We start from the raw sequence: 25,469 nt of genomic DNA on the forward strand, positions 1-25,469 counted from the left end.
CAAGCTGAAACAGCTGTTCACCTCAGCACCCGTTCTGGTCCTTCCAAATCCTGCACTGCAATTCATCGTCGAGGTGGATGCATCGGAGACTGGCGTTGGGGCAGTTTTGTCCCAGAGACGAGAGCCGGACAGTAACCTCCACCCCTGTGCCTATTTTTCCAGACGGTTGACCCCTGCAGAGAGGAACTACAATGTGGGGAATCTGGAGTTGCTGGCAGTGAAAATGGCACTGGAAGAATGGCGACATTGGCTAGAGGGATCCAAACTGCCGTTTGTGGTCTGGACTGACCACAAAAACCTTGCCTACATCCAGTCAGCTAAGCGTCTCAACTCCCGACAGGCCCGCTGGTCCCTCTTCTTCAGCCGTTTTGACTTCACATTAACTTACCGTCCTGGCTCCCGTAACGTTAAGCCTGATGCCCTGTCTCGGCAGTCTAGCGCTGAGGAGACCCCCACGGAACCTGAGAACATCCTGCCAGCCTCCCAGGTGGTGGCTCCCATTACCTGGGGGATTGAGTCCCTGATTCAAGAAGCACAACACACTCAACCGGACCCAGGTGGAGGCCCCCTTAACCGCCTATTCGTCCCTGATTCTGTCCGGTCTTCCGCTCTTCAATGGGTGCATGCCAGTAAATTCTCCTGTCATCCAGGAATCAACCGAACTCTATCCCTCCTCAAGCGCCATTTCTGGTGGCCAACAATGGATAGGGACACCCGAGCCTATGTCCAGGCCTGCTCCGTCTGTGCCCGTGGCAGAGCAGCCCAATCACCCCCTGCTGGCCTGCTCCGTCCACTACCTGTTCCTGGTCGCCCATGGTCCCACATCGCTGTTGACTTTGTCACGGGCCTCCCAGCTTCCCAAGGTAATACTGCTATACTTACTATAGTTGACCGCTTCTCCAAGGCTGCACACTTCATTGCCATCCCCAAACTGCCCTCAGCTAAGGAGACTGCAGAATTACTTACCACCCACGTTTTTCGCCTGCATGGTATTCCTACAGACATTGTTTCTGACGGAGGGCCCCAGTTCACATCACAGGTATGGCAAGCTTTCTGTCGGGGGCCTGGGTGCCACTGTCAGTTTAACCCTTTAACTGCCTGCTCGACCAAATGGTTTAGCACACTTTGACTCACTATATTTCAATGAGACGAGTACCTCACTTAACTCAAGCTGATTGAGCCATCTCTACCACTTGGTAAAGGTATGTTATACTAAAAAAGTCCCCCAGATGTCACTGTGTTTTCCTATAGCATGCCGCTACAACTTCCCTTCAACCAGGAATTGAGAAAGAAGAAAATCGATTAAGATATTTTGACTGTTTTTGGTGAAACTATGAAAGGTAAGAATACTTTTTTGACATATGATAGTGTTACAGGCCTTACTGAACAGAATTATGTTGTTTGAAACCACAAAAACACTGAAATTACATATCTAGTAATTTTTTAAAAACATGCTCAACCAAATGGTTGATTTGTCGCTTTATGGTAAGTGTAGTGAAACTAAACTAATGTAATTAAAATAGACTATTTGTGATAAAATAAAGACTTCTGTTCATCCATTGGTGTAAATATTAAACATTAAGTGTTAGTACATTGTGAATATGTTGAAAGACTTTCCTAAGTCCTAAGTAAGTCATTTTTGTCACTTTCTGAGTTACTTTTTGGCCATCAGGCAAGATGGAGGCTGTGAGGCTAGCCACAATATAAGCAGTGTTCCTGTTGTTCCATTGATAGAGGTTGTTGATTATAATTTCAATTTTTAACTTGTTTTGCAACCACTAGATGGATACTAAAACATTCTACGGTGCAAGACCACAGACTTTTCTCGTTCTTGTACCAGAAAATCCTCAAGAATCTGATGGTGATCTGAGTGAGGATGATGATGACCCGATAGAGGATCCAGATTATCATCCCACACAAGCAGAAGGGACTGGTGACAGTTCTTTTGAATCCCTGGATGAAGAAGAGGCTCCCTCAACAAGCAGTTCTTCTTCACAGCCACCTCGTAAGAAGAGCAGAAAAGGCAAACACACCCTAAAAACAGTTTCCTTGGAGGAGCCAGAGGACACCTCTAACCCAAGTTGCCCCTCAGGCCCAAACAAAAGCACAAGAAGAATCTGGAAGCATGAGGATATCCAGGAATTCCAGGTCCCGGATTCAAGATTTGAACCCCCTGATGCAGTACACACACCTTTCCAGTATTTCAAGATGCTCTTCACTGATTAAATGATTGAACATATTGCTCATCATACAAATCTGTACTCTGCTCAGGAGTTGGGGGATCCAATTAAGAGCAGCCCTGAAGAAATTGAGAATTTCTTGGCAATCCTTGTCTATATGGGTGTTTTCAACTTCCCTTCGCTGGAGGACTACTGGCACCATGAGTCACGTTTCAACGTGATAGCTGATATCATGCCAAGGAAGAGATTCCAGGTGTTACGCCGGTTCATTCATTTTAATGATAATCAGCAGTGTGATGGAAGTCCAGACAGATTCTACAAAATCCGTCCCCTCTTTGAGATGCTTCGTGAGCGGTGTCTCCAGATACCATCCACTTACAAGCACAGTGTGGATGAAGTCATGGTAGCATATAAAGGCACGAGGGCTGGCACACTCCGCAAATATATCGCCAACAAGCCAGACAAGTGGGGCTTTAAGTTATTCTGTCGAGCAAGTTCATCTGGCATTATCCACGACATGCTGCTGTATCAAGGGGTGTCCACGTTCTTCAATGTTGCCCTTAGTGAACAGGAGCAGACGCTACCTCTAGGAGCCAAAGTGGTGACAACGCTGTGTAAAACCATAAAACAGCCTCAGTTGTCTATTGTATTTTGTGACAACTTCTTCACAAGTTTCAGCTTGATCCAACACTTGCACACCTCCCTGAGTGTCAAGTGCATCGGCACTGTACGACCAAACCGCACTGGTGGAGCTCCCTTGGTGGCGGACAAAGACCTGATGAAGAGGGGACGTGGAGCCTGTGATTACAGGTCTGCTGAAGGGGTGATTGCTGTAAAGTGGTTTGACAATAAATGTGTCAACCTTCTGAGCAATGCCTGTGGGATCATGCCTTTTTCAAGTGTCAAACGGTGGAGCAAAGAGTCCAGGGCAAAGATCAATATCCCATGTCCATCACTCATCCCTGCTTATAATGAGCACATGGGAGGAATTGATCTTTCCGACATGCTGGTACACTTGTACAAGACCCCAGCCAAGTCAGGGAGATGGTATATTCCCCTGTTTGGATACATCCTTGACCTGTGCATCGCAAATTCCTGGCTGGTCTACAAGAGGGACTGTGGCCTACTGAACCAAAAACCCATGACTCTCAAAAGGTTCCGCCTGGCAGTTGCCCAAAGCTTGAACCGAGTCAACAAGCTAGCATCCAAAGTGGGACGACCTTCTCTGAGCTCTCAACCACAACAGAAGCAAGGCTACACCCCAAGACCCTCACGACCAAAACCACAACCAGATGTGCGCTACGACAACCTGGGACACTGGCCTCTTCACTGTGACACGCGGGGACGATGCAACCTCTGTCCAAAGGGTGTCTCAAGGTGGAAGTGTGAGAAATGCAATGTTTTCCTGTGTTTGAACACACACCAGAAATGCTTTGTAGCATATCACCAGAGGTAAAGTGGATGTAATGCTCAACAAGCATCAGATGAGGTGTGTTGAGGTGAGAAGGTCAGAAATGTAATGTTCTAATATGTTTGGCATATGTTTGCAATGTTCTTTCAAGATTAAATGGAAACCAGCAACACTAGTTCAATCAATCCACCAGAAATGTGGATCTTGTGTCCCAAAAAACGTTTGTGCAGTTGAAGTATGAAATGCAAATGTTTCCTATGTTTTGCACTGTTTTGTTGCATACCACTGCACCAGAAATAAAGTGTATTCCATGTCATGGATATTTCTTGTTGTGTATTTCTGTATAAATTAGTATTTTATTTGACTTTTTCTACTATTTTTGGTATTTGTATGAAATTCTGAACTTAAACCATCAAGTGACATCTCGACCATTTGGTAGAGATCAATATTTTAAAAACCACAGGGCCTGTGGAAAAAAAAAAAATTGATTGTGGTTATTAGTCACCCAAGGAAATAAGAAATGCAAAATTTTTCCATTGCTTTTTTCTTGGTGGGGTTAACCTCTGGTTATCACCCCCAGACCAACGGACAAACAGAACGGGCAAACCAAGATTTGGAGACCTCTCTTCGCTGTATCACTGCATCCAACCCCTCTGCTTGGACCTCATTCCTCCCATGGATTGAATACGCTCACAATTCCCTTGTCAGCTCTGCCTCAGGTATGTCACCTTTTGAAGCTTCCCTTGGATATCAACCTCCTCTGTTTCCCTCTTTAGAAGAGGAGCTTTCGGTTCCCTCTATCCAGCATCATCTCCGTCGTTGCAAGAACATCTGGAAGAAGACCCAAGCCATTCTCCTCCAAACCTCTGCCAAGAATAAACAAGCAGCTGACCAACACCGTGTCCCAGCTCCCCAATATCACACAGGTGTTGGTCAGTTTGGCTTTCTTCTAGAAATATTCCAATCAAGACTGATTCCCGGAAGCTGTCTCCCCGTTACCTTGGTCCATTCAAGATTGTAAGGATAATCAATCCCTCTGCTGTCCGCCTTGAGCTCCCCAAATCCCTCTGTATCCACCCCACTTTTCATGTTTCCCAGTTAAAGCCTGTCCACAGCAGTGACCTTTGCCCTCCGGCCGTTCCCCCTCCTCCCCCCCGGCTCATTGATGATCATCCGGTGTTTACGGTGCGCAGGCTCCTGGATGTTCGCCGCAGGGGTCGGGGGCTGCAATACTTGGTTGATTGGGAGGGGTATGGACCAGAGGAGCGGTCTTGGATCTCTCGGTCCCTCATTTTGGACCCTGATATGGTGAGGGAGTTTTATAGGGCTCATCCTGCCAAGCCTGGGGGTCGCCAGGGGGCTCCCATTAAGAGGGGGGTGCTGTCAGGATCTTAGTGTTTTTCTGTCTGGAGCTGGGCGGAGCTGACCTGCACACCTGCCAGCCGTCAGTAATCAAGCCACCTGCCAGCAATCTGCAATCAAGTCACCTTCACTCCAGTCTGCATAAAGCCTTGGTCCAGTCCACAGCTCTTCGCCAGATTGTCAGCTAACTCCAAGTGGTATAGTAAATATATCGGCTCAGAGATTCGTCGGTTTCTCGTTCATTAGCTCTCTCGCTAGTTTTATGACTGAGTTCTTGACCGTGTTTTTTTCCCCCCTTGTTTCCAGGTCCTGCTTCTGCCGCCACCCTTCCAAATCCAAGCAGCCCAGCAACCCTTCCAAGCCCCAGCAGCCCAGCCACCCTTCCAAGCCCCAGCAGCCAAGCTACCTTTTTTTTTTTCCTGCACCCATTCAGTGTCTTATCTGCATCGTGGGTCCTGACTTCCATCCACCATGACATTAGGTTTGTTAGGTAGAAATGTCCGGATTGCCCTCGTATAGCTCAGCAGTAAAATCCCAGAGTCCAAACAGTCTTTAAAAATTCGAAACAAGTCTCTTCCCAGCAGAGTCCAAAAATCTTTTGTAGAACTTCAAGAGAAGTCCATCAATCCCAGGAGACCAACCACAGCTGAGCTGCTGCACCACTACAGATATTTCCTCAAAGAAAATGGTGGAATCCAGTGACACTGACTGAGCTCCATCTAGTTGAGGCAGTCCCTCCAGAATTTCAGCCACACAGTCAGAGTCACAGCTGTCAGCACTAAACATGCCAGTGTAGAAGTCTATAGCCAGCTTCCTCATCTCTGATGGATCACTTGTTATAGTCCGATTTGGAAACTTAAGGTGCACCATCTGATTGTGTTCTCTGTCTTTCCTCTCTTACTTAAAGAAAAAATGTGTCAGGGCATCTTATGTCTTTATTGGTAAAAATTCTAATCAAAGCACCCTCACTTTTTCATGTAAGGAGTTTCCTAAAGCTTTCCCCTATTCTTCAAGGTCTTATTATTATTATTATTATTATTATTATTATTATTAATTATCTGTCCCATTAACAGTGACGTGCGGTGAGGTTCATGGCTGGTGAGGCACTGACTTCATCACAGTCAGATTTACAAACATATGAACCCTAAAGAGTATCTTATTCACCATTTGATTGGCAGCAGTTAACGGGTTATGTTTAAAAGCGCATACCAGTATTCTTTACACATACAAACTGTAGAACACAAAAAAGCACATTTAAAAAATCGATTGAAAGTCCAGTTTAGAAAACTGTTTTATTTTAGATATGTAATCCTCCATGTTAAAAGTAAGTCCAGGCAAGAGGAAAAAATAAACGATCGCTGCCGCTGCACTTGACTTGCTAACTGTAGCTTGTTGTCACTTATTCTGCAGCCGAGGAGTCGCAAGAAGGATCCCTGGGATCACTAGCGCCCTCTTCCATGAGGCAGGAGAACTGCGTGCCTCACCCAGTGCGTCTTCGCAGCCGTTTTATGATTGCTCAGCACAAGAAACATGTTACACACATACAGTTGTTGATAAAAAACACTGTACATTATATACCTCAGCTAACTAAACTATGGAAATTTATAATATTATTCATATAGCAAAAGTGTTTGAACATTTTAATAGCGACATACAGAGAGATAGCAATACGGTCTCACTGCACAGCAGGCCAGCAGTTAGCCGAGTCATTGCGCAATCCATGGTGAGGCTCAGCTGGCTGCTGCCTCACCGCAAGTCTCTTCTCAGTATTTGAACGGTAAATGTCAAAATTCAGCGATTTTGAATAAAAATAATCTAAAACTGGTGAAGTTAAATGGAAAATAACTTTATAGTATAATCACTGTATACATATAACAATTTAATTAATTTTTTTTCTTTTTACTTTTTTTTTCTTTCCATGATGGCAGGTGAGGCAGTGCCTCACCTGCCTCCCCTGACTGCACGTCACTGCCCATTAATAACTCTATCTCAATTGTCCCCTTCTCCAACTTTTCAAAGCAGTTTCAGTCTATGGTTGTTGTGTGTGCTGTGTACTGTTAAAAATGACATTTCTTGTTTTCCCCAGCTCCCACCACTGAACTAAGCTGTGAAATTTCCTCAGTCTCCATTGGCACAAAGAAGTCAGAGAAAGACTAACAGAAGGCCTTATCATAGGTCAGTCTTACATTAACATGCCAATAGGGACAGCGTTGAGGGTGTACCCATAAGGTGATGTAACTAAATGATGATCCGAAGAACCAACAGGTGATATTGTTGCTTTAGTTAGCCTGTTATTGGGTTATTAGGTTGTTATTGTTAGAATTGTTATTATTGTTGATTAACATAAATCCTATCTATTCTAGCTGCCCCCACACTGCCTTCAGAGATTTTCACCCAAGTATATTGTCTAGCTACTGGATTTAGTTTCCTCCAAACGTCTGTGAGGTCATTTTCTGCAACCACACTGGACAAAAAGGGAGGCTGATGGTGGGTGAGGCTCTCCTGCATTTCTGTCAGCTGAAACAATGAGTAGTACAATTCCAGTCTCCTCCTACCACTATAACTGAATCACTGTTGAACTGTTCAGTTTATTATTAAGTTTATGAAACAGCACTATGCGACCAGCACCAGAAATGTAAGCATATACATTAATAAATACACAGGTTATGTCTCTGATTGTCGCTTACACTGCTTGGATCCTGCCCTGTTATACTTCACATGCTGAAACATTTGTTAGATGAAGGTTTGGTGAATGGTTACTTCTGCACTAAGGTTAGTATCATGACAAAATCTGTTCCCTCTAAGTCGTTCCCCATTCTCCTTCATTATCTACTGAGCTGTGTATCTCTTGTAAGAGTAGCACATCTAAGTTCTTACTTCTGCTCAGCTCAGTTACCACTGCTTATCTCTACCCCTCCCTCCATTGATGTTTAAAGTTCTTACTCTCAAAACCTCCATGAAGAGCACAGAGAGAAAGAAGACAGAGGACAGTGAAAACACCACCCTTAGTGCTCCACCAATTTCTATTCATATATTTATTTATTTTTATGCATTTAGAGGGACCTTTCCTGGCTTCTCTTTCCTGATTCTAGTCTTTTAAGATAAAAACATTTCTGTTCATAACCAACCATTTTCCTTCCCTTTAAAAAAGAGTTAATGAATCTGTCCACATCAGGAAAGAATTCAGTTATTTCCACAGACTGTCTGTTTCATCACCGTAAGTTTCATCTAGGAAATAGTTGTGAATATGGCTGTTTGTCACACTGTGACACAATTTCAGAGAACTGTGACGGAGAGTCATCATCCAACATCAACATCCACATTGTTGCCTGCTGCAACCTACAACCCACTGCTCACCTGCGCTGCCCGCCATTTGTGGACAATATCGCCACACTTAAAACATTTCATGTTCACTTAAAACATTTCTTTTGTACAAAAGAAAGGTCATTGAATGCCTCCAAAAACTACAACAACATGGAGCTCTTGACCGGCCACAATACCTCCGTCTCTATCCTCAGGACACCATTCCATGCCTATATGGACTCCCCAAGGTCCATAAGGAAGGGGCACCCCTCCGACCCATCGTAAGCAGCATCAATTCAGTAACCTACAATATCGCTAAGCTTGTAGCCAACATCTTAGCCCCCCTGGTTGGGAACACACCACATCATGTTCGAAACTCATTAGACTTTGTAAACAAAATCAAAGGCTTGAAAATGGCACAAGATGAAACCATGGTGTCATACGATGTGACCTCCTTATTCACCTGTATTCCAACAATGCAGGCAGTGGAAACTGTGAGGCATCACTTGAAACAAGATCACACACTACATGACAGAACAAAACTCAAACCAGACCAGATTTGCCAGTTACTGGATTTATGATTCTCACAACCACATATTTCCAGTTTAACGGCAACTTCTACAGACAAAAGCACGGCTGTGCTATGGGCTCACCTGTGTCCCCCATTGTGGCCAAGCTATACATGGAAATGGTAGAGCGAAAGGCCCTCAACTCCTTCAAGGGAACTCCACCAAGCCACTGGTTTAGGTATGTGGATGACACATGGGTAAAGATTAAAACACAAGATCTACAAGCCTTTACCCAACACATCAACTCAGTGGACAAGAACATCAATTTCACAAGAGAGGATGTCAAAGACAATCACCTCCCTTTCCTTGACTGTGATGTCCACCTTGCTGAGGACAGGAGCCTCCACATTTGGGTATACAGGAAGCCCACGTACACAGACCAATACCTACTCTTTGACTCACATCATCCACTGTGTTAAAGTATGATGCTTTCACTCACGAAGCGTACACTTGCTTACTCTTTGACCCTGCTGGGTTGTAAACTTTATTAAAACTTAGGCACGTCAGGCTCAACATACAGCTCGGTCCGGTAACTCCGGTGGTGTCACTTCAAAACATGTCCGTGTGTCACACTGACTAAAGACAAAGGTTCCTAACAATAATTCCTATTGATACATCCCTTCTCTTTTGAGAGTTAGTTCTTTTATCTCAAAATTTGACTTTAGCCAACATACAAAGACTCCAATAACAAAAGTGCTTATTAATTAATTGTAAACAGTTATACATGTTCATCAATTCAAAATTTTCTCTTAACAACTGATGAAAATAGCAGCTACCAAACAAAACTGTAACCATAACTTTCTTTCACAAGCTGTATTATTCAAAACTTAGCTCAGAACTTTAAATGTGCAAATGGTCACATTAATCTCAACATATGTAAACCATAACTTTTGTTGTTGTTTACTTAACCAGAGCATAACATGTAAACAAACATCAACATCTCACTTCCTCTCACAGTTTATCACCATGATAACACACAGTCCTTGTATCGCTGTGGCTGTACCACTGTGCGGCCAGCTCTGGTCGTGACAAGGGTATTTCTGTTATCAGTGTCTCTGGGTGTATGTGCTGCTGTGACAGCGTGAGGGAGCGGAACAGTCTCTGAACGTTCATTTCCCACAGCCTATGGCTGACTGGGGATGCTGATCTCAATGTCAATAGGGTCACTGAAAGTCACTCCCGGTGCACGCCTGAGGTGTCTGCGATTCCTCCTTATGACTCCTCCAGATTGCAACTGAACCTCATAGGACCTCCCATCGACTGGCTTCAGCACCTTGCCTAGTCTCCAGACCGTGTGGGGTGGGAGTGGCTGTATCCTCACACAGTCACCTGTAGTCAGTATGTCCAGGTCTCTAGCTGCTCTGTTGTAGTACGTACTCTGACATTGCTGCTTGTTTTTCAGATTCTGACTGATCCGAACAACTTTTGGTCTTAGCAGGCTTGCTTTCGTTGGCAGCAGTGTTTTGGTACGGCGACTGAGCAGTCGCTGTGCTGGACTGCTCTCCAGGCCTTGCGACGGTGTGTTTCGGTGGTCCAGAAGAGCAAGATAAGGATCCTGCCCAGCTGCCTTGGCTTTGATGAGAAGTCTTTTTGCTGTCTTAACAGCTGATTCGGCCTTGCCGTTGCTCTGTGGGTAGCCAGGTGATGAAGTCAGATGCTGGAATCCCCACTGTTCACTGAATTTTTTGAAGTCCTGGGACGCATATTGTGGTCCATTGTCCGAGATTACTGTATCCGGAATACCTTGGCGGGCGAAATGAGCTTTCAGTTTCCTTATCACTGTCGTAGATTTAGTGTCAGGCAAGTAGTCTATTTCCCAAAAGTTTGAGAAATAATCCACAGTGATGAGATAGTCTTTACTGTCAAACACAAAAAGATCTGTGCCTAACTTTGCCCATGGCCTGCTTGGAACTTCATGAGATATTAGTGTTTCTTTCTGTTGTTTATTGTTCATTGACCTACAGATGTCACACTTGGCAATATACTTTTTGATCTGATCGTTCATGCCCAACCAGTAGACACATTCTCTGGCTCTGCGTAGGCATCCTTCAACACCCAGATGCGATGAGTGTAATCGGCTAGTGATGTCTGATCTCAGAGCGTCTGGAATAATGGCTCTCTCACCCCAGAAGACTATTCCATCTTGGTGAGTTAGTTCATCTTGTAATGCGAAGTAAGGCCTGATTTCATTTGGTACCTGTGCCTTGTCCTTGGGCCATTTCTGGATCATTGTTTTAATGAGAAGCTGCAATGTATTGTCTTTTTCTGTGGCAGACCGAATGTCATGTAGCCTGTCAGATGAGATTGGCAAGTGTTGCACCATGTTGACAGTCTCTACTTCATCTTCCACAGGTGTACTCTCAGGAAGATAGGCTCTGCTGAGCGTGTCAGCTAGCAACATGTCTCTTCCAGGCACATATATAACGTCCACATCATATTTTTGTATGCGCAGCATCATGCCCTGCAGCCTTTTGGGCGCGCTCAGCAGGGGTTTTCGTACTATGGTTTCTAACGGCTTGTGATCGCTCTGGACCGTGACTTTGCGACCATATGTGTAGTGGTGGAATTTCTCCATGCTGAAAACCATGGCTAAAAACTCCTTCTCTATTTGGGCATAACGACCCTCAGTCTGTGTCAGTGCCCTGCTTGCAAAAGCGACTGGTTTTCCCATCTGCAGGAGTGCTGCGCCCAAACCTGTATCCGAAGCGTCGCACCGTACTGTCAGCTCCTCATCCGGGTTATAATACTTAAGTACTGGAACATTCACTATTGTCTCTTTGAGTTTAAGGAAAGCTTCGTCGTGCTCTGCTGTCCATTTCCACTCACTTTCTTTGTGTGTCAAGTCTCTCAGCACTTTGCACTGGTCTGAGAGGTGAGGGCAGAACTTGGTGAGGTAATTAACCATCCCTAGAAGCCTTTGCACTCCTTTTACATCCGTCGGTACCGGCATCTGCTCCACAGCACGCACTTTTTCAGGATCTGCTTTGAGACCATCTGCCGTCAAGCGGTGTCCAATGTATGTGGTCTCCTTTTGTCTCAGTCTGAATTTTTCTGCATTCAGTTTTATGTTCTTTTCCCTGCATCTGTCAAGAAACTGTTTTAGTTTTTCATCGTGATCCCGTTCTGCTTCCTCTTGTGTCTCCCCTTGTCCTGTGATCAGGACGTCGTCTGCAATGATGTACAGACCAGGTACATTGTCCAATGCCTGTGTGAGCTTCCTCTGGAATATTTCAGGGGCCGGACTAATGCCCATCGGCATCCTCAGCCACCTGTAACGTCCGAAGGGAGTAGCGAATGTTGTCAAATAGCTGGATTCCTCCTCGAGCTGTACATGCCAGAATCCACTCTTGACATCACACACTGTGAACACTTTAGCTTTTGATAAGTCTGGTAAAATGTCCTCGATGGTTGGAAGTGGAAAGTGACTGCGCTTTAATGCTTTGTTCAAGGGTTTGGGATCTATACAGACTCTTGGCTTACCATTCTGTTTCTGTACTACCACCATCGCACTGATCCAGTCTGTGCTGCATTCGACAGGAGTAATTATTCCTCTGTGTTGCAGGTCTTTGAGCTCTTCCTTCAGTGGTTTCATCAGGGCGACTGGCACCCGTCTCTTTGGCAACTGCACCGGCTTCACTGTGCTGTCCATCTCCATTTTGTATTTTCCTTCAAGACAGCCGTCTCCAGTAAACACATCAGCATAACTTGCTTTGATTTGCTCCATTGTCCACTGTTCTGTTTTTTCCATTTTTTCCGCTGTGACTATACTGTCTATTGTCATGATATTCTCATGGTGCACTTGAATCAGTCTCATGGCCTCACTGGCACTCCTGCCCAGCAGAGGCACTGCACCGTCCGCATTTACCACTTGAAACTCCAAGCGATATTGTTTGTGATTTCTTGGATTTCTTATTTTGATTTTACATTTCCCCAATGGCCTCAGTTTGCTTTTGTTGTACATAACTAGTACACTGTTAGTGTGTTCTAGCTTGATGTCTGGGTTCAGCAGGTTAATGGGGTTAATGTTGCAGCTAGCACCACAGTCTATTTGGAATTTAACCAAGTCTTTGTCTAGTAGCATGCCAGCATACAGAAGCTGAGTGTCCCCTTTAACTGTGTCCTTCTCTTTTCCATCCTTTACTCTCTCTGCTTCCACATCTTTGCTTGCATCTGTCTCTACTGCATCCACTGTCTCAGTGATACATGTTATATCTTCATATTCATCACTCACATATTCTGTTGCTACAGTACTCACATTTTTCTTCCACCTTTGTTCCGGTTTTGCTTTACATTTTGCTGCGAAGTGGCTCTCTCTGCCACACCTGACGCACTTCTTCCCAAACGCCGGACATTTCTGTTTATTTTTTCATGTGTTTTCCCGCAGAATTTACACTCCACTGTGTTGTTAGTTTTCCTCTGGTACTGCGCTCCTTGAACAGCATGCACCTCCTCTACCATCGGTGCGGTGATGGTTTTCACGTTCTCCTTAGAGAGCTCCGCGGCTCTGCACAGTTGCAAACACGTGTCCAGTGTCAGGTTTTTCTCCCGCAACAGTCTTTCTCTTTGACCCTGCTGGGTTGTAAACTTTATTAAAACTTAGGCACGTCAGGCTCAACATACAGCTCGGTCCGGTAACTCCGGTGGTGTCACTTCAAAACATGTCCGTGTGTCACACTGACTAAAGACAAAGGTTCCTAACAATAATTCCTATTGATACACACTGGAGCACAAAATGGGTGTGATCAGAACCCTGCAACACAGGGCTGACAACATACCAACCTCCACTTGGGCCCGAGCAGAAGAACATAAACATCTAAAGGGAGCTCTGAAAACTTGTGGCTATCCGAGTTGGACTTTTGGCAAAACAACAACACGCTCCAGGAAGAATACCAACACGGAGGATGCTGAGAAAATGAAAGATAAACGCAGAAACATTGTCATTCCATAGGTGTCTGGGGTCTCAGAGAAACTCAGGAGGATTTTTAACAAACATCAAATCCCTGTATGTTTCAAACCCAGTAACACGCTCAGGCAGAAACTGGTACATCCCAAAGACAAAACACCACACAATCAAAAAAGCAACCTGATATATGCGGTCAAATGCAGTGAGGAGTGCAATGACCTATATATTTTTGGGAAACAAAACAACCGTTAAACAAACGTATGGCCCAACACAGAAGGGCAAACTCTTCAGGCCCTGTCTCAGCTGTCTACTCCCACCTAAAGGAAAAGGCACACTCCTTTGAAGACAGCAATGTCGAAATCTTGGACAAGGAGGACAGATGGTTTGAAAGGGGAGTCAAGGAAGCCATCTATGTAAAAGTGGAGAGGCCATCGCTAAACAGGGGAGGGGGTCTGCGACACCATCTATCCCCCATCTACAATGTCGCCCTTTCATCGGTACCCAGGAGAATCAACAACATAACCTCAGACGACTCTCAACGATCGTCATCCACCAGGGGCTCACCTGACCCTAACGACTGTCGTTCACACGGGATAACAACAGGGTCACCTGACTCTAACGACGGTCGTCCACATGAGACCACAACAATGGTCAGGTGAAACCAGTACTTTCACAGGTACTTTGGTGGACCCACCCACAAGAGGTTAAATACCTGGGTCCTACTCCACTTTCTTGGTCAGATTAGTGCGGACTAGAGAGACCAATACATAAGAACTGATGAAGCCGCTTGGATAAGAGGCGAAACGTCTTCCACAGACAAATACAAGTCCAGTTGCCTTCGATTTAATCTGAGAAAGAGATGCTACAGTCTAGCATCTTTACAGCCAAGACTGTTTTAAAACCACTGGAAAACTTTCCAAGGTGGGCCAGTTCTCTTTAAATTCACAAATCAATTAATTAAACTCCTCATACCTTCTCATAAGGGACAAGATGAAAGATAATCCGGAAATCCAAAAATAAACAATCCAAAAGTCCCAAACTCACTCAGTAGCTCCATACACTCCACAGCCGCTTACACACTCACATGCCAAAACTCCCAGCAGAGGAGAGGAGAGGAGAGGTTTTGGTTTTCAAAGTCCCTTTATTAAACCACTTCAAGGAGAAAACCTACATCACTGTCTTATCAGAGCAAAAAAGACAGAAACAAAAAAAAAAACAACAAAACAACCACATGAAGCTTTCTGCAGATCACAAATTAACAATTAGCGCCCCATCCCCTCCCACAGAACACAAAACCCCCGCTAGAGCCCACACACGGTTGAAATCTTCCATATTGTCTGTTACTTTATAGAAGGCATATTCCACCCTCAGTTGAGCCTTCAATAGACCCTTCAGAACCAACACTGTGTCCACACTCCCAGAATCCTGGGCCCTGTTTCTGCGCATCAGCCAAATAGCCAACTTGGCAGAGCCAGACAAAAGAGATTTTCTTTTCGCCGAATACTTTGGGCAAAAAATAAACAGAGCAAATGAAAAAGTCTCCCCAAGACCCTGAAACAACCTTTTTAGTAAAACAAACAAAGATGCCAACCTGTGACACTCCACAAACAAATGTGTGAGGGTTTCAGTCTGTGAACAAAACAAACACTCATCCCTAACCCCAGGATCAATGTGCGCTCTGTATCTGTTCGTAGCTATTGCCCCATGTACAATCCTTCACTGGAGGTCTGGGTGTCCGCTTTTCAACGGGCAGCTTGTACAGGGGCCGCCTGCTGCCTTTCGGGGAAGAGTCCGGGCCAAAGAACTCAGTCCACCTCGACTCCCCAACCCCCGACAGTGACCGAAGATTAAGGACTTTGACACAGGTTTGATAAAGTTCTTTCTTACCTACATCCTGAAACTTGCCCAGATGTGGTGTTGTGAGAGACAGCAGCTTACCTGCTCCTTCCTGCCACTCCCCCACAGCTGGGGAAACAGACAGAGATGGGAAGCTGTACTCGCTGCCCTCACTCCACTGTTCACTCAGAGTTTGGTCCCACAGAAATGCTCTCAGATGTTGTGGCAGAGCAGCGCAGACTTCTTCCACCACCCTGTTAATCAGTTTGATGGAGGTGATTTTTCCTCTCCCCCTCAGGACATCTTCAGATGAAGCGGTCAACGTCATTAGATGGCCCAGTTTGGTGCATTCTCCCTCTCTAAGTCTGACCCGCAAGCTGGCAGACTGAAAGGTTGGAGCTTTTAAGAAGATGTTTGAAACCAAAGGCTCCTCAAATACCCACATACCTGGAGTCTCATTGGTTTCACGTTCAGTCTTTAAAATCTGCCAGGCCTGCAGTAGAGAGCTGGATAAGGAAGTTAGTCCTGTGTAGTCCAGATCCTCTGACTGCATCAGGAAGAGTTGTTTTTCAAAGCCCAAGCAACCGGCTCTCCTCATGAGCAGTTGAGCCATTTCCATCCAGCTCGGACCATAGTTGTACAGAAGTCTTTGTGCTGTCTGCAGTCTGAAAGAGGTGATTTTAGACTGGATGTCTATAAGTCTCTGCCCCCCTTCAGCTACAGACAGATAGAGAGTTGCTGCCTTGACCCAGTGTTTGCCGGACCAGAAAAACTCCAGGATGGCCCTCTGGATGTCCTCTATCAAACCTCTCGGTGGTGTCAAAGCTATAAATCTGTGCCAGAGAGTCGAGGCGGCCAAACTATTTGCAACCAAAACTCTCCCCCTATACGAAAACTAGGGTAGCAACCATTTCCACTTAGACAACCAAGCACACACTTTCTCCTTAACTCCCTCCCAGTTCTTTATTAGTGCCACGGGTGCTCAGCTCCGAGGCATCTATTAATCTTCTGTTTCGGGTTTATTATTCTTCCGCCAAATTTCGGCGCGTAACTCGTCCCGCAGCTTTGAGAAAACCCCGGTAATATATACATCAAAACGTGCGTCTTGATCCCGCAAGGGGTGCTATGACTTTTGGTGTTAAAATTCCAATTTTTCCCAAAGTTATTCCCAAAAAACTGGGAATAAATAATGCATTAGAAATGCATTGGAATTTTCTTTAGAAACCCACCTTTTTTCGACAAAATTGCATCTTTTTGCTGAGTCACCCAGCTCTCTCATACCTGCACGTAGAAATGTGATTCAAACTGTAAAACGGAGGAAAACTTCTGCTCTCTCAAAAAGATAGGAACTGTTTTTACATAACATGTAAACTTTTCAAACTGTGAGCACTCAAAGGAGGAGTGCAAATCACTTTTTCTTCAAAGTTAGAGTGAAAGCGTCAGTTGGCTAGAGTGCGTGAAGCAGTAAAAAATAACCTTTATTTTTATTTTTAACTCGAGCTCGCGGCCAAACTGTAAAAAGGAGACAAATAATTCTTTCTGAAAATGTAGACATAGTTGTTGGGATTCATAAAATGTAACTTTGACAGGCAGGGTCTGCACAAAATTTAAACGGGGGTGCCGAGTCCGGCAGCAATACCTGTCTCACTCTCATTGACACCTAATGTAATCGTCTTTTTTTTTCAAAAGAATCTCTCTCTGTCTTCGCACTGAGCTTACGCACTCATTTTAAGGAATATCTGAATAAAATAGAGACTGTAGAAACTTCTGGCTTCAGTGCCTGGCACGGTCTTTTCGGTTTATGAAAAGAAGTAACAGTTTTCTCATAATTTGCAGTTGTTTTGAAGCCACGTAGAAGCCAAATTCTGGGCAGATTTTCACATTGCCATGGCAACGGCAGCTCCTGACCTGTGTGTGTGCCTGCGTGCGCCTAGCAACCAGATAACCAACTCTCCAAGCTCTGCTAGCTTTACATTAGCCGCATGTTAGGTCTTAAATTACATTTAGTTAGGTCTTAAATATGTAAGTCCATTTACTGCTTCCTTCGTTGCTTTTTTTTTTTGTTTTGTTAAAAGAGTGAATGAAGTTCGGACAGTCTCCGCTGAGACAGAGGAGAGGAGAAGCTACTAGCCCTCTCTCGCTGTCACTTCTAGTCGCGTTGCTCTCCTCCCCAGTAATGTTAAATTTAGCACAGAAAAAAACATAATAGTGGTAATTTAAATAGCGGTTCATGGGATTTATTAACCCTCAGGGGTCCCTCTGTCCTTTTTTGGACATTTTCTTCACTTTTCTTTTGTGATTTGCTGATCATTTTGGCTGTGTTACAGCTGAAGGTATGGATTTCTGCAAGAAAGTGTCTTTTTTGACATATTTTTAAAATCTAATGTCAGTTACTGTTACAGGTCTATTATACACTGGTAACACATTTTGTACCCTCTGTGGGTCCTCGCGTCCAAAAAAGGACACACAAAGAAAATGCTATAAAATCATCATATATCAATATTTTTTTCTGCTTTTTTTGCATAAATCTCTTAAACCACTTCAGTTCTGCTCAAACCTACCAAATGATTATTAGTTTTCAGGATTTTAACCCTTTAAATGCCAGTTTGAAGACATGTTGCCTCTTGTTTTATTAAAAAAAACAAGACAGAATATGAGATATTTCCCACATAATACATGATGGAGGGATGTGACATTGTTTTATATCAGAGTCTTTTATATCAAGACATTTCTCAAAACCAGAATATGATCAGGGTGACTTTTGAACACTGGAAATAAATCATGTACTCATCCCGGCAGTAGCCCCCGTGGCACTCAAAATTTCCCTGGAATTTTCTAGTTTGATTTAAAATCCTCAGTTACCAAAAAAACTCCCCAAACCCTCAGCCCCTCCTTCCCCCATTCAAGTCCTCCAGGCAGACTGGGAATTGCCTGATCCCCCCCATTGACCCAACAACAGTGCCTCACTCTTTGCCCAGTTCATCCGTGCAGATGTTGCCTTCTCATACCAGGATAGGGTGTCCTGCAAACATTGAACATCCCCCTAACTGGACACAAAGAATTTACATCGTCCGCATAAACAGAAAGCGTTGGAGAACACTCAAGGCCACAGGACACGGGCGAAGACAACCTGCTGAGTCGGGCCCTCAACCTGCACAGTAGAGGCTCAAAAGCTAAACTATATAGCTGTCTTACCCCGCGCTGTATAGGGAGTGGCCGACTCAGTCCTCCCCTATCTTTACCAAACACTGTGCATTGTAGTACAGCAGACCAAGCCAAGACACAAACCCATCACCAAAACCAAAAGCCCTGATAAGAATAAGAATGATCCACCCTATCAAATGCTTTCTCTCGATCCAAGGAAATAATCCCAGTGTTTACATTATAACATTTACACACATCAATTACATCTCAAATGAGAAAGTTGTTGTCCATAATTGTCCTGTCTGAAATACAATGGTTCTGATCTGTATGTATGATATTTCCAAGAACTTCCTTGAGTCTGTTTGATAAAGCTCTGGAGAGTATTTTGTAGTCTGTACACAGTAAGACAACTGGCCTCCAGTTCTTTTATAGTGCCAAATTACCTTTTTTTGGCAACAGGGAGAGAATTGCTCTTTGACAGAACACTGGGAGAGATCCTGTTCCGCAACACTCCATCAACACACCATGCAAGTCATGTCCCAGTGTATTCCAGAAACGTTTAAAAAAGTCTGTGGATAATCCATCAATTCCTGGTGCTCGCCCTGATGCCATCTGTTATACAACCATAGTTAATTCCTCAAGTGTCAGTTCACTATTGGGAGCAGCTTTTTCCTCCAGGCTTAGCTGAGGAAGACCCTCCAAGAGCTCCCCACGGCGCTCCATATCACAAGCTTCGGCTGCAAAAAGGTCTGAGTAAAAAGCTGTTGCATAATTCCTCATCTCAGCTGGATTGGTGGTAATTCTACCTCCTGGCAACTTCAGACAACTCATCATTTTCCTTTGTGCCATGATCTCTCCAGATTAAAGAAAAAAGAACTTGGGGCATCCATGTCTTTAAACTGGAGGAAGCGAGGCCGGACAAGGTCTCCCTTCACTCTCTCCTGCAGGAAAGAGCTCAGTTCTAATCTTTTCTCTTGCAAAAGTGAACCAGTAGTGGTATTCGTGTTCGTGCTCCGCCCCGAGGCATCTATTTATATTCTGTTTCGGGTTTATTATTCTTCCGCCAAATTTCGGCGCGTAACTCGTCCCGCAGCTTTGAGAAAACCCCGGTAATATATACATCAAAACGTGCGCCTTGATCCAGAAAGGGGTGCTATGACTTTAGGTGTTAAAATTCCAATTTTTCCCAAAGTTATTCCCAAAAAACTGGGAATAAATAATGCATTATAAATGCATTGGAATTTTCTTTAGAAACCCACCTTTTTTCTACAAAATTGCACCTTTTTTCTGAGTCACCCAGCTCTCTCATACCTGCACGTAGAAATGTGATTCAAACTGTAAAACGGAGGAAAACTTCTGCTCTCTCAAAAAGACGGGAACTGTTTTCACGTAACATGTAAACTTTTCAAACTATGAGCACTCAAAGGAGGAGTGCAAATCACTTTTTCTTCAAAGTTAGAGTGAAAGCATCAGTTGGCTAGAGTGCGTGAAGCAGTAAAAAATAACCTTAATTTTTATTTTTAACTCGAGCTCACGGCCAACCCGTAAAAAGGAGACAAATAATTCTTTCTGAAAATGTAGACATAGTTGTTGGGATTCATAAAATGTAACTTTGACAGGCAGGATCTGCACAAAATTTAAACGGGGGTGCCGAGTCCGGCAGCAATACCTGTCTCACTCTCATTGACACCTAATGTAATCGTCTTTTTTTTCAAAAGAACCTCACTCTGTCTTTGCACTGAGCTTACTCACTCATTTTAAGGAATATCTGAATAAAATAGAGACTGTAAGAAACTTCTGGCTTCAGTGTCTGTCACGTTCTTTTCGGTTTTTGAAAAGAAGTAACGGTTTTCTCATAATTTGCAGTTGTTTGAAGCCAGGTAGAAGCCAAATTCTGGGCAGATTTTCACATTGCCATGGCAACGGCAGCTCCTGACATGTGTGCGTGCGTGCGCCTAGCAACCAGATAACCAACTCTCCAAGTTCCGCTAGCTTTACATTAGCTGCATGTTAGGTCTTAAATTACATTTAGTTAGGTATTAAATATGTAAGTTCATTTACTGCTTCCTTCGTTGCTTTTTTATTTGTTTTGTTAAGAGTGAATGAAGTTGTGACGGTCTCCGCTGAGACAGAGGAGAGGAGAAGCTACTAGCCCTAGCTAGCACAGAAAAAAACATAATAGTGGTAATTTAAATAGCGGTTCAGGGGATTTATTAACCCTCAGGGGTCCCTCTGTCCGTTTTTGGACATTTTCTTCACTTTTCTTTTTTGATTTGCTGATCATTTTGGCTGTGTTACAGCTGAAGGTATGGATTTCTGCAAGAAAGTGTCTTTTATGACATATTTTTAAAATCTAATGTCAGTTACTGTTACAGGTCTATTATACACTGGTAACACATTTTGTACCCTCTGGGGTTCCTCGCATCCAAAAAAGAACACAGAAAGAAAATGCTATAAAATCATATATATCAATATTTTTTCTGATTTTTTTTGCGTACATCTCTTAAACCACTTCAGTTCTGCTCAAACCTACCAAATGTTTATTAGTTTTCAGGATTTTAACCCTTTAAATGCCAGTTTGAAGACATGTTGCCTCTTGTTTTATTAAAAAAAACAAGACAGAATATGAGATATTTCCCACATAATACATGATGGAGGGATGTGACATTGTTTTATATCAAAGTCTTTTATATCAAGACATTTCTCAAAACCAGAATATGATCAGGGTGACTTTTGAACACTGGAAATAAATCATGTACTCATCCCGGCAGTAGCCCCCGTGGCACTCAAAATTTCCCTGGAATTTTCTAGTTTATTGTTAAAATGCCAGCAGGACTTAACCCATTCACCTGGTGAAATGACAAGTTCTGCTGTTACTAAATGATGATCTGTGAAGCCAAGTGGATATATATCACACTGGAGCAATCTGGGACTGAGTTTTTGAAATGTAAAATCTGTCCAGTCTAGCAGCACACACCTGATTATTGCAGACCCTGACCCATGTGTACTGTTGGGATTGTGGATATTTTTCTCTGAAAATGTCTAACAGAATGAGGTGTGATATTACAGTATTAAGAGTCCTGGATGACTATGGGTGGGGTTCTTCTCCTATCCTGTCTACATTAAAGTCTATGGTGCAGTTGAAATCGCCACCAATAATGATTTGTCTTGATGGTGGTTCAATAATTAATTTTTTTTAGAAGAGTGTAAAAACCTACTCTTTCCGTTATTTGGGGTATAGATATTAACAAAACAGAAAACAAAGTTTTCTATTTCTGCCCGAACGATTAAAAAACGACCATTTACCATTTCAGTACAGGATAAAATGGTTGCATTTGCAGATTTTTTTAAAAAGAACGGCTACCTCTGCACTGAAGTTTGTTCTATGGCCACCATAAACCCCAATCTGTCTCATCAGATGTATTTGTGTGTGTTTCTTGTAAGAACAACACATCTATCCCTTTTTGATTTGAGACCTCCGCGATAAGTGCTCTTTTCTGCCTATCCCTCCCACCATTTATGTTTAAAGATCCTCTCTTAAGTCTCTTCATGGAGAGGTCAGAGAAGAGAAACAGACAACTAGAAGCAGTGGAGTGAGAAAAACACCCTGTGAGGCATGATCATTTTTTACTTCTTTGTCTTTTTTGCAGTTTTACCTTTTCTCAGAGTGGTAATGTGCTTCTCGAGACGGAAGCCCTTCTTTTCGTCTAGGAGGTTAAAACCAACTTGTCCTTTCAGTACATTAACAGATCTAGTGAATTTTTCGGTGTCACTGAAATAATCACTCATGTTTATTGATCTTTTGTAAGTTTCATCTAAAAAGAGATTAATTCTCTCCAGTGAATAAAGATCTGTACTCCTTCTAGAGGACTCAGCAATAGACACATTATCTGATTCATAATCATCTTCCATTTCCTCTCCATCACATGAAGCCTGGCTGCTGCACAACCCCTGTCCCTCATTTATAGCCACCTTTTTGCAAGGAGGGCTTGAAGAAACTGCTTCTTCATTATTTCTAACCAACTGTGTTTGTCCATTGACTTCTACAGACTTGGAGCTACGCAGATTTCTTGAAATCACATATTCCTCCTGCTCTACAGACTCTTCAACATTGTTGGTTCAAAATGAAACACTGCTATAGATTGCCACAATCCCGCCGGCCACAGATCTTGAACCGGCCGCGGTCACAGCGCCAGTCGCGGACTCACCAGCCACCGCCCCGGCACCCGCGGTGGCGCCCGCCGGGCAGCCAGACACGGACCCAGAACCGGCTGCTGCCGCGTCAGACGCAACCACGCTAGTCACAGACATGTCCGGCGCCCGCGATGCGGCCCGTAGGCCTACTCCCGACAATCACTCCCTTGTCCTTGTGCGGACACGCTAAACACGCGTGTCCCACATCTCCACATTCAAAACATTTCATCTGTCCTGAACTGGCATACAGCATATAATAACCGTCACAGTGCTTGACTCTTTACCTCCAGAGTAGGGTTGCACGGTATACCGGTACCAGTATAGTACCGCGATACTAGAGTTTTGAAAACGGTACTATACCAGCATTTAAAAACAAACGGTACTTTTATTTCATTTTATTGAATGCAAATGAATGGTAAATTGGAGCCTATCTCTTTAAGCACAGCGAGGCCAGCGAGTGTGACGTATGACTCGCATGTTTAGACTGAGGAGGAGAGAGAAACGACAAGTCGGGTCTTAGACAGACGGAGCGGGTTGAAGAAAATACCGTAGATAGAGATGGCAGCTGCAGAAAATCCCGTACTTGTGGTCAAAATGGGGGCCCGAAGTACGGTGTGGAAATATTTCGGGTTCAAACCGAACGATAAAGGCCAAAAAAGAGCCACTGAACCCAGAAACACCGCAGTGCAAGCGATGCTACAAAGTGTGTCTCGCAAAAGCAGGCAACACTTCAAACCTGTCGAAACATTCAAAGGACAACCATGCGGACTTGTTCCGAGACTTCAGTCAAGAACGACAGGTGATAATGTTGTCCACCAGTTCACTGCACTGTAATGTCAATGAAAGAAGTACAAAGCCCCTCCCAGCCCAGTAGTAAACCTACAGTAGCCTGCATACAGAGAGCTAAAACATGTCCATGGTTAATAAATACATAAAAAAATATATTTTTAAAAATTAAATGACATTCTTTAAATATTTAAATAACCCATTAAGGCAATACATAATATAATGAAATATTTTTTACAAAAAGTATCGAAAAGTATCGAAATACATATTGGTATCGGTATCGAAACAGAAATTTGGTATCGTGACAACCCTACTCCAGAGTCTGTGTGGGTGAGTCTAAAAGCATGAACACCTGTCTCCTCAGAGACTACACACGCTTGAGTTTAGGGTCTTTACACCCCAAAGTGACAGTCTTAAACCCGCTCGCAAATTTCCCGAACCGACGGAGCTCGATCTCCAACAGCTCATTAGATGAACGGCGGAACACCTGAGACAGTGATCCGCGTGGAGGGAACCAACAGCAGGGAAACCTGCACAAATAGATCCCTAATGAACATGCCACTCTCTATCAGCTTGTAAACCAGTGGCTCACTCTTAAGAAACACAACCACAGCTTTGTTCATTTGAGATGCATAAACCAGATTGTCATGTCCTACCTGCTCACCTGCAGCCAGCAGAACCTCCTCAACAGTAACAGTACCATCTGGAGGGACTATCCGCACTCCCTGTCGGATAGACGGAGGAGGCGTCTTGGAGGACGCCATTCCTCCTGAAATACCCGACAGCAGCACCGATAATCACACCAACAACTCGACAGAAAATACTATTACAGCAGCTGACCTGATCATGCAGTTAGAAACAGTGGAAGAATAGTTGAAAACCAGACACAAAAACCAATTCAAACTCTGCGTCACTCGCACGTCCACCACCGCCAGTCATGCTCACATTCACCGGAAATGGAAGGAGAGGAGAGGAGAAGAGGGGAGAGAGGACAGGAGTAGAAAATAATGCATTCACGCCTCAGAAAAGTTTCCATTTTATTGTATCATATTCTAAATTGCATCTGTGTGTGTGTGTGTGTGTGTGTGTGTGTGCGTGAGCGTGTGTGCTGCTCTCCTTTGCTGTTCTCCACCTTGACCTCGTAGTGTTTTAGTTTCCTCTTTATGCTGCTGTTCTCCCTCTCCAGACTGGCCAGCCGGGTCTTAATGTCATGATAGGCAGCGGCTAGTGCCAATCCTGAAGCTGGGTACATGTCCTCTGGCAGCTGATTGGCTGACCAGCTGATCCCGGGTACGCCTACATCATCTCTCAGCCCCTCTCCTCCTCCCAGCAACCCCAGCTCTCCTCTGCCGAATAGATCCATCATCAGTTAGCTGTAGGAGAGGGAAAGAGTTCAAGTTGATCTCTGAAAAATGTAGTAAAAAAAACATGGACTGGACTTAGGTGACAGACAGACAGCTCAGTAAGTCACTTTGCACTCTCCACCTCACATAGTGGGGGACACTAATGGCAATAAATTTGCCAAGCCTCATGTTTTGGCAGAGAAGATAATGTGTGTGTGGTGTGTGTGTGTGTGTGTGTGTACTGCAGCCAGGAGCTCACTGAGCCTGCCAGCCAAAGGTTTGGTATTTCTCATCTGCTGTGTACTCCTGCCCCTGGCCTCTCTCTGGCAGCTTCCATGGTTACAGGGAAAAACTGATCCCCCACAACAAAAAATAGAGAGAACCAAACAGGACAGTGTGCGCAATGCTGAGTTGGCCAAAGTAAAAGAGGATGCTGAG

At 44.1% G+C, this 25,469-nt stretch overlaps 1 protein-coding gene across 3 annotated transcripts in view; it reads right to left on the minus strand.

Moving 5' to 3' along the window:
* The window catches only part of LOC130185213 (TANK-binding kinase 1-binding protein 1-like), a 51,147-nt gene that overhangs the window by 18,363 nt on the left and 7,315 nt on the right, over positions 1–25,469 (minus strand). For 2 of the 3 annotated variants that reach the window (XM_056401556.1, XM_056401554.1), the window contains exon 2: positions 24,821–25,061. In XM_056401556.1, the coding sequence (XP_056257531.1) occupies positions 24,821–25,054 (234 nt within the window). In that variant the 5' untranslated portion in view covers positions 25,055–25,061. Of the gene's footprint in view, positions 1–24,820; positions 25,062–25,469 lie in introns of those variants that run through there. The other variant, XM_056401557.1, reaches the window with a different exon arrangement.

This window comes from Seriola aureovittata, chromosome 17 (genome assembly GCF_021018895.1).
Source record: "Seriola aureovittata isolate HTS-2021-v1 ecotype China chromosome 17, ASM2101889v1, whole genome shotgun sequence".
Classification (NCBI taxonomy): domain Eukaryota; kingdom Metazoa; phylum Chordata; class Actinopteri; order Carangiformes; family Carangidae; genus Seriola; species Seriola aureovittata.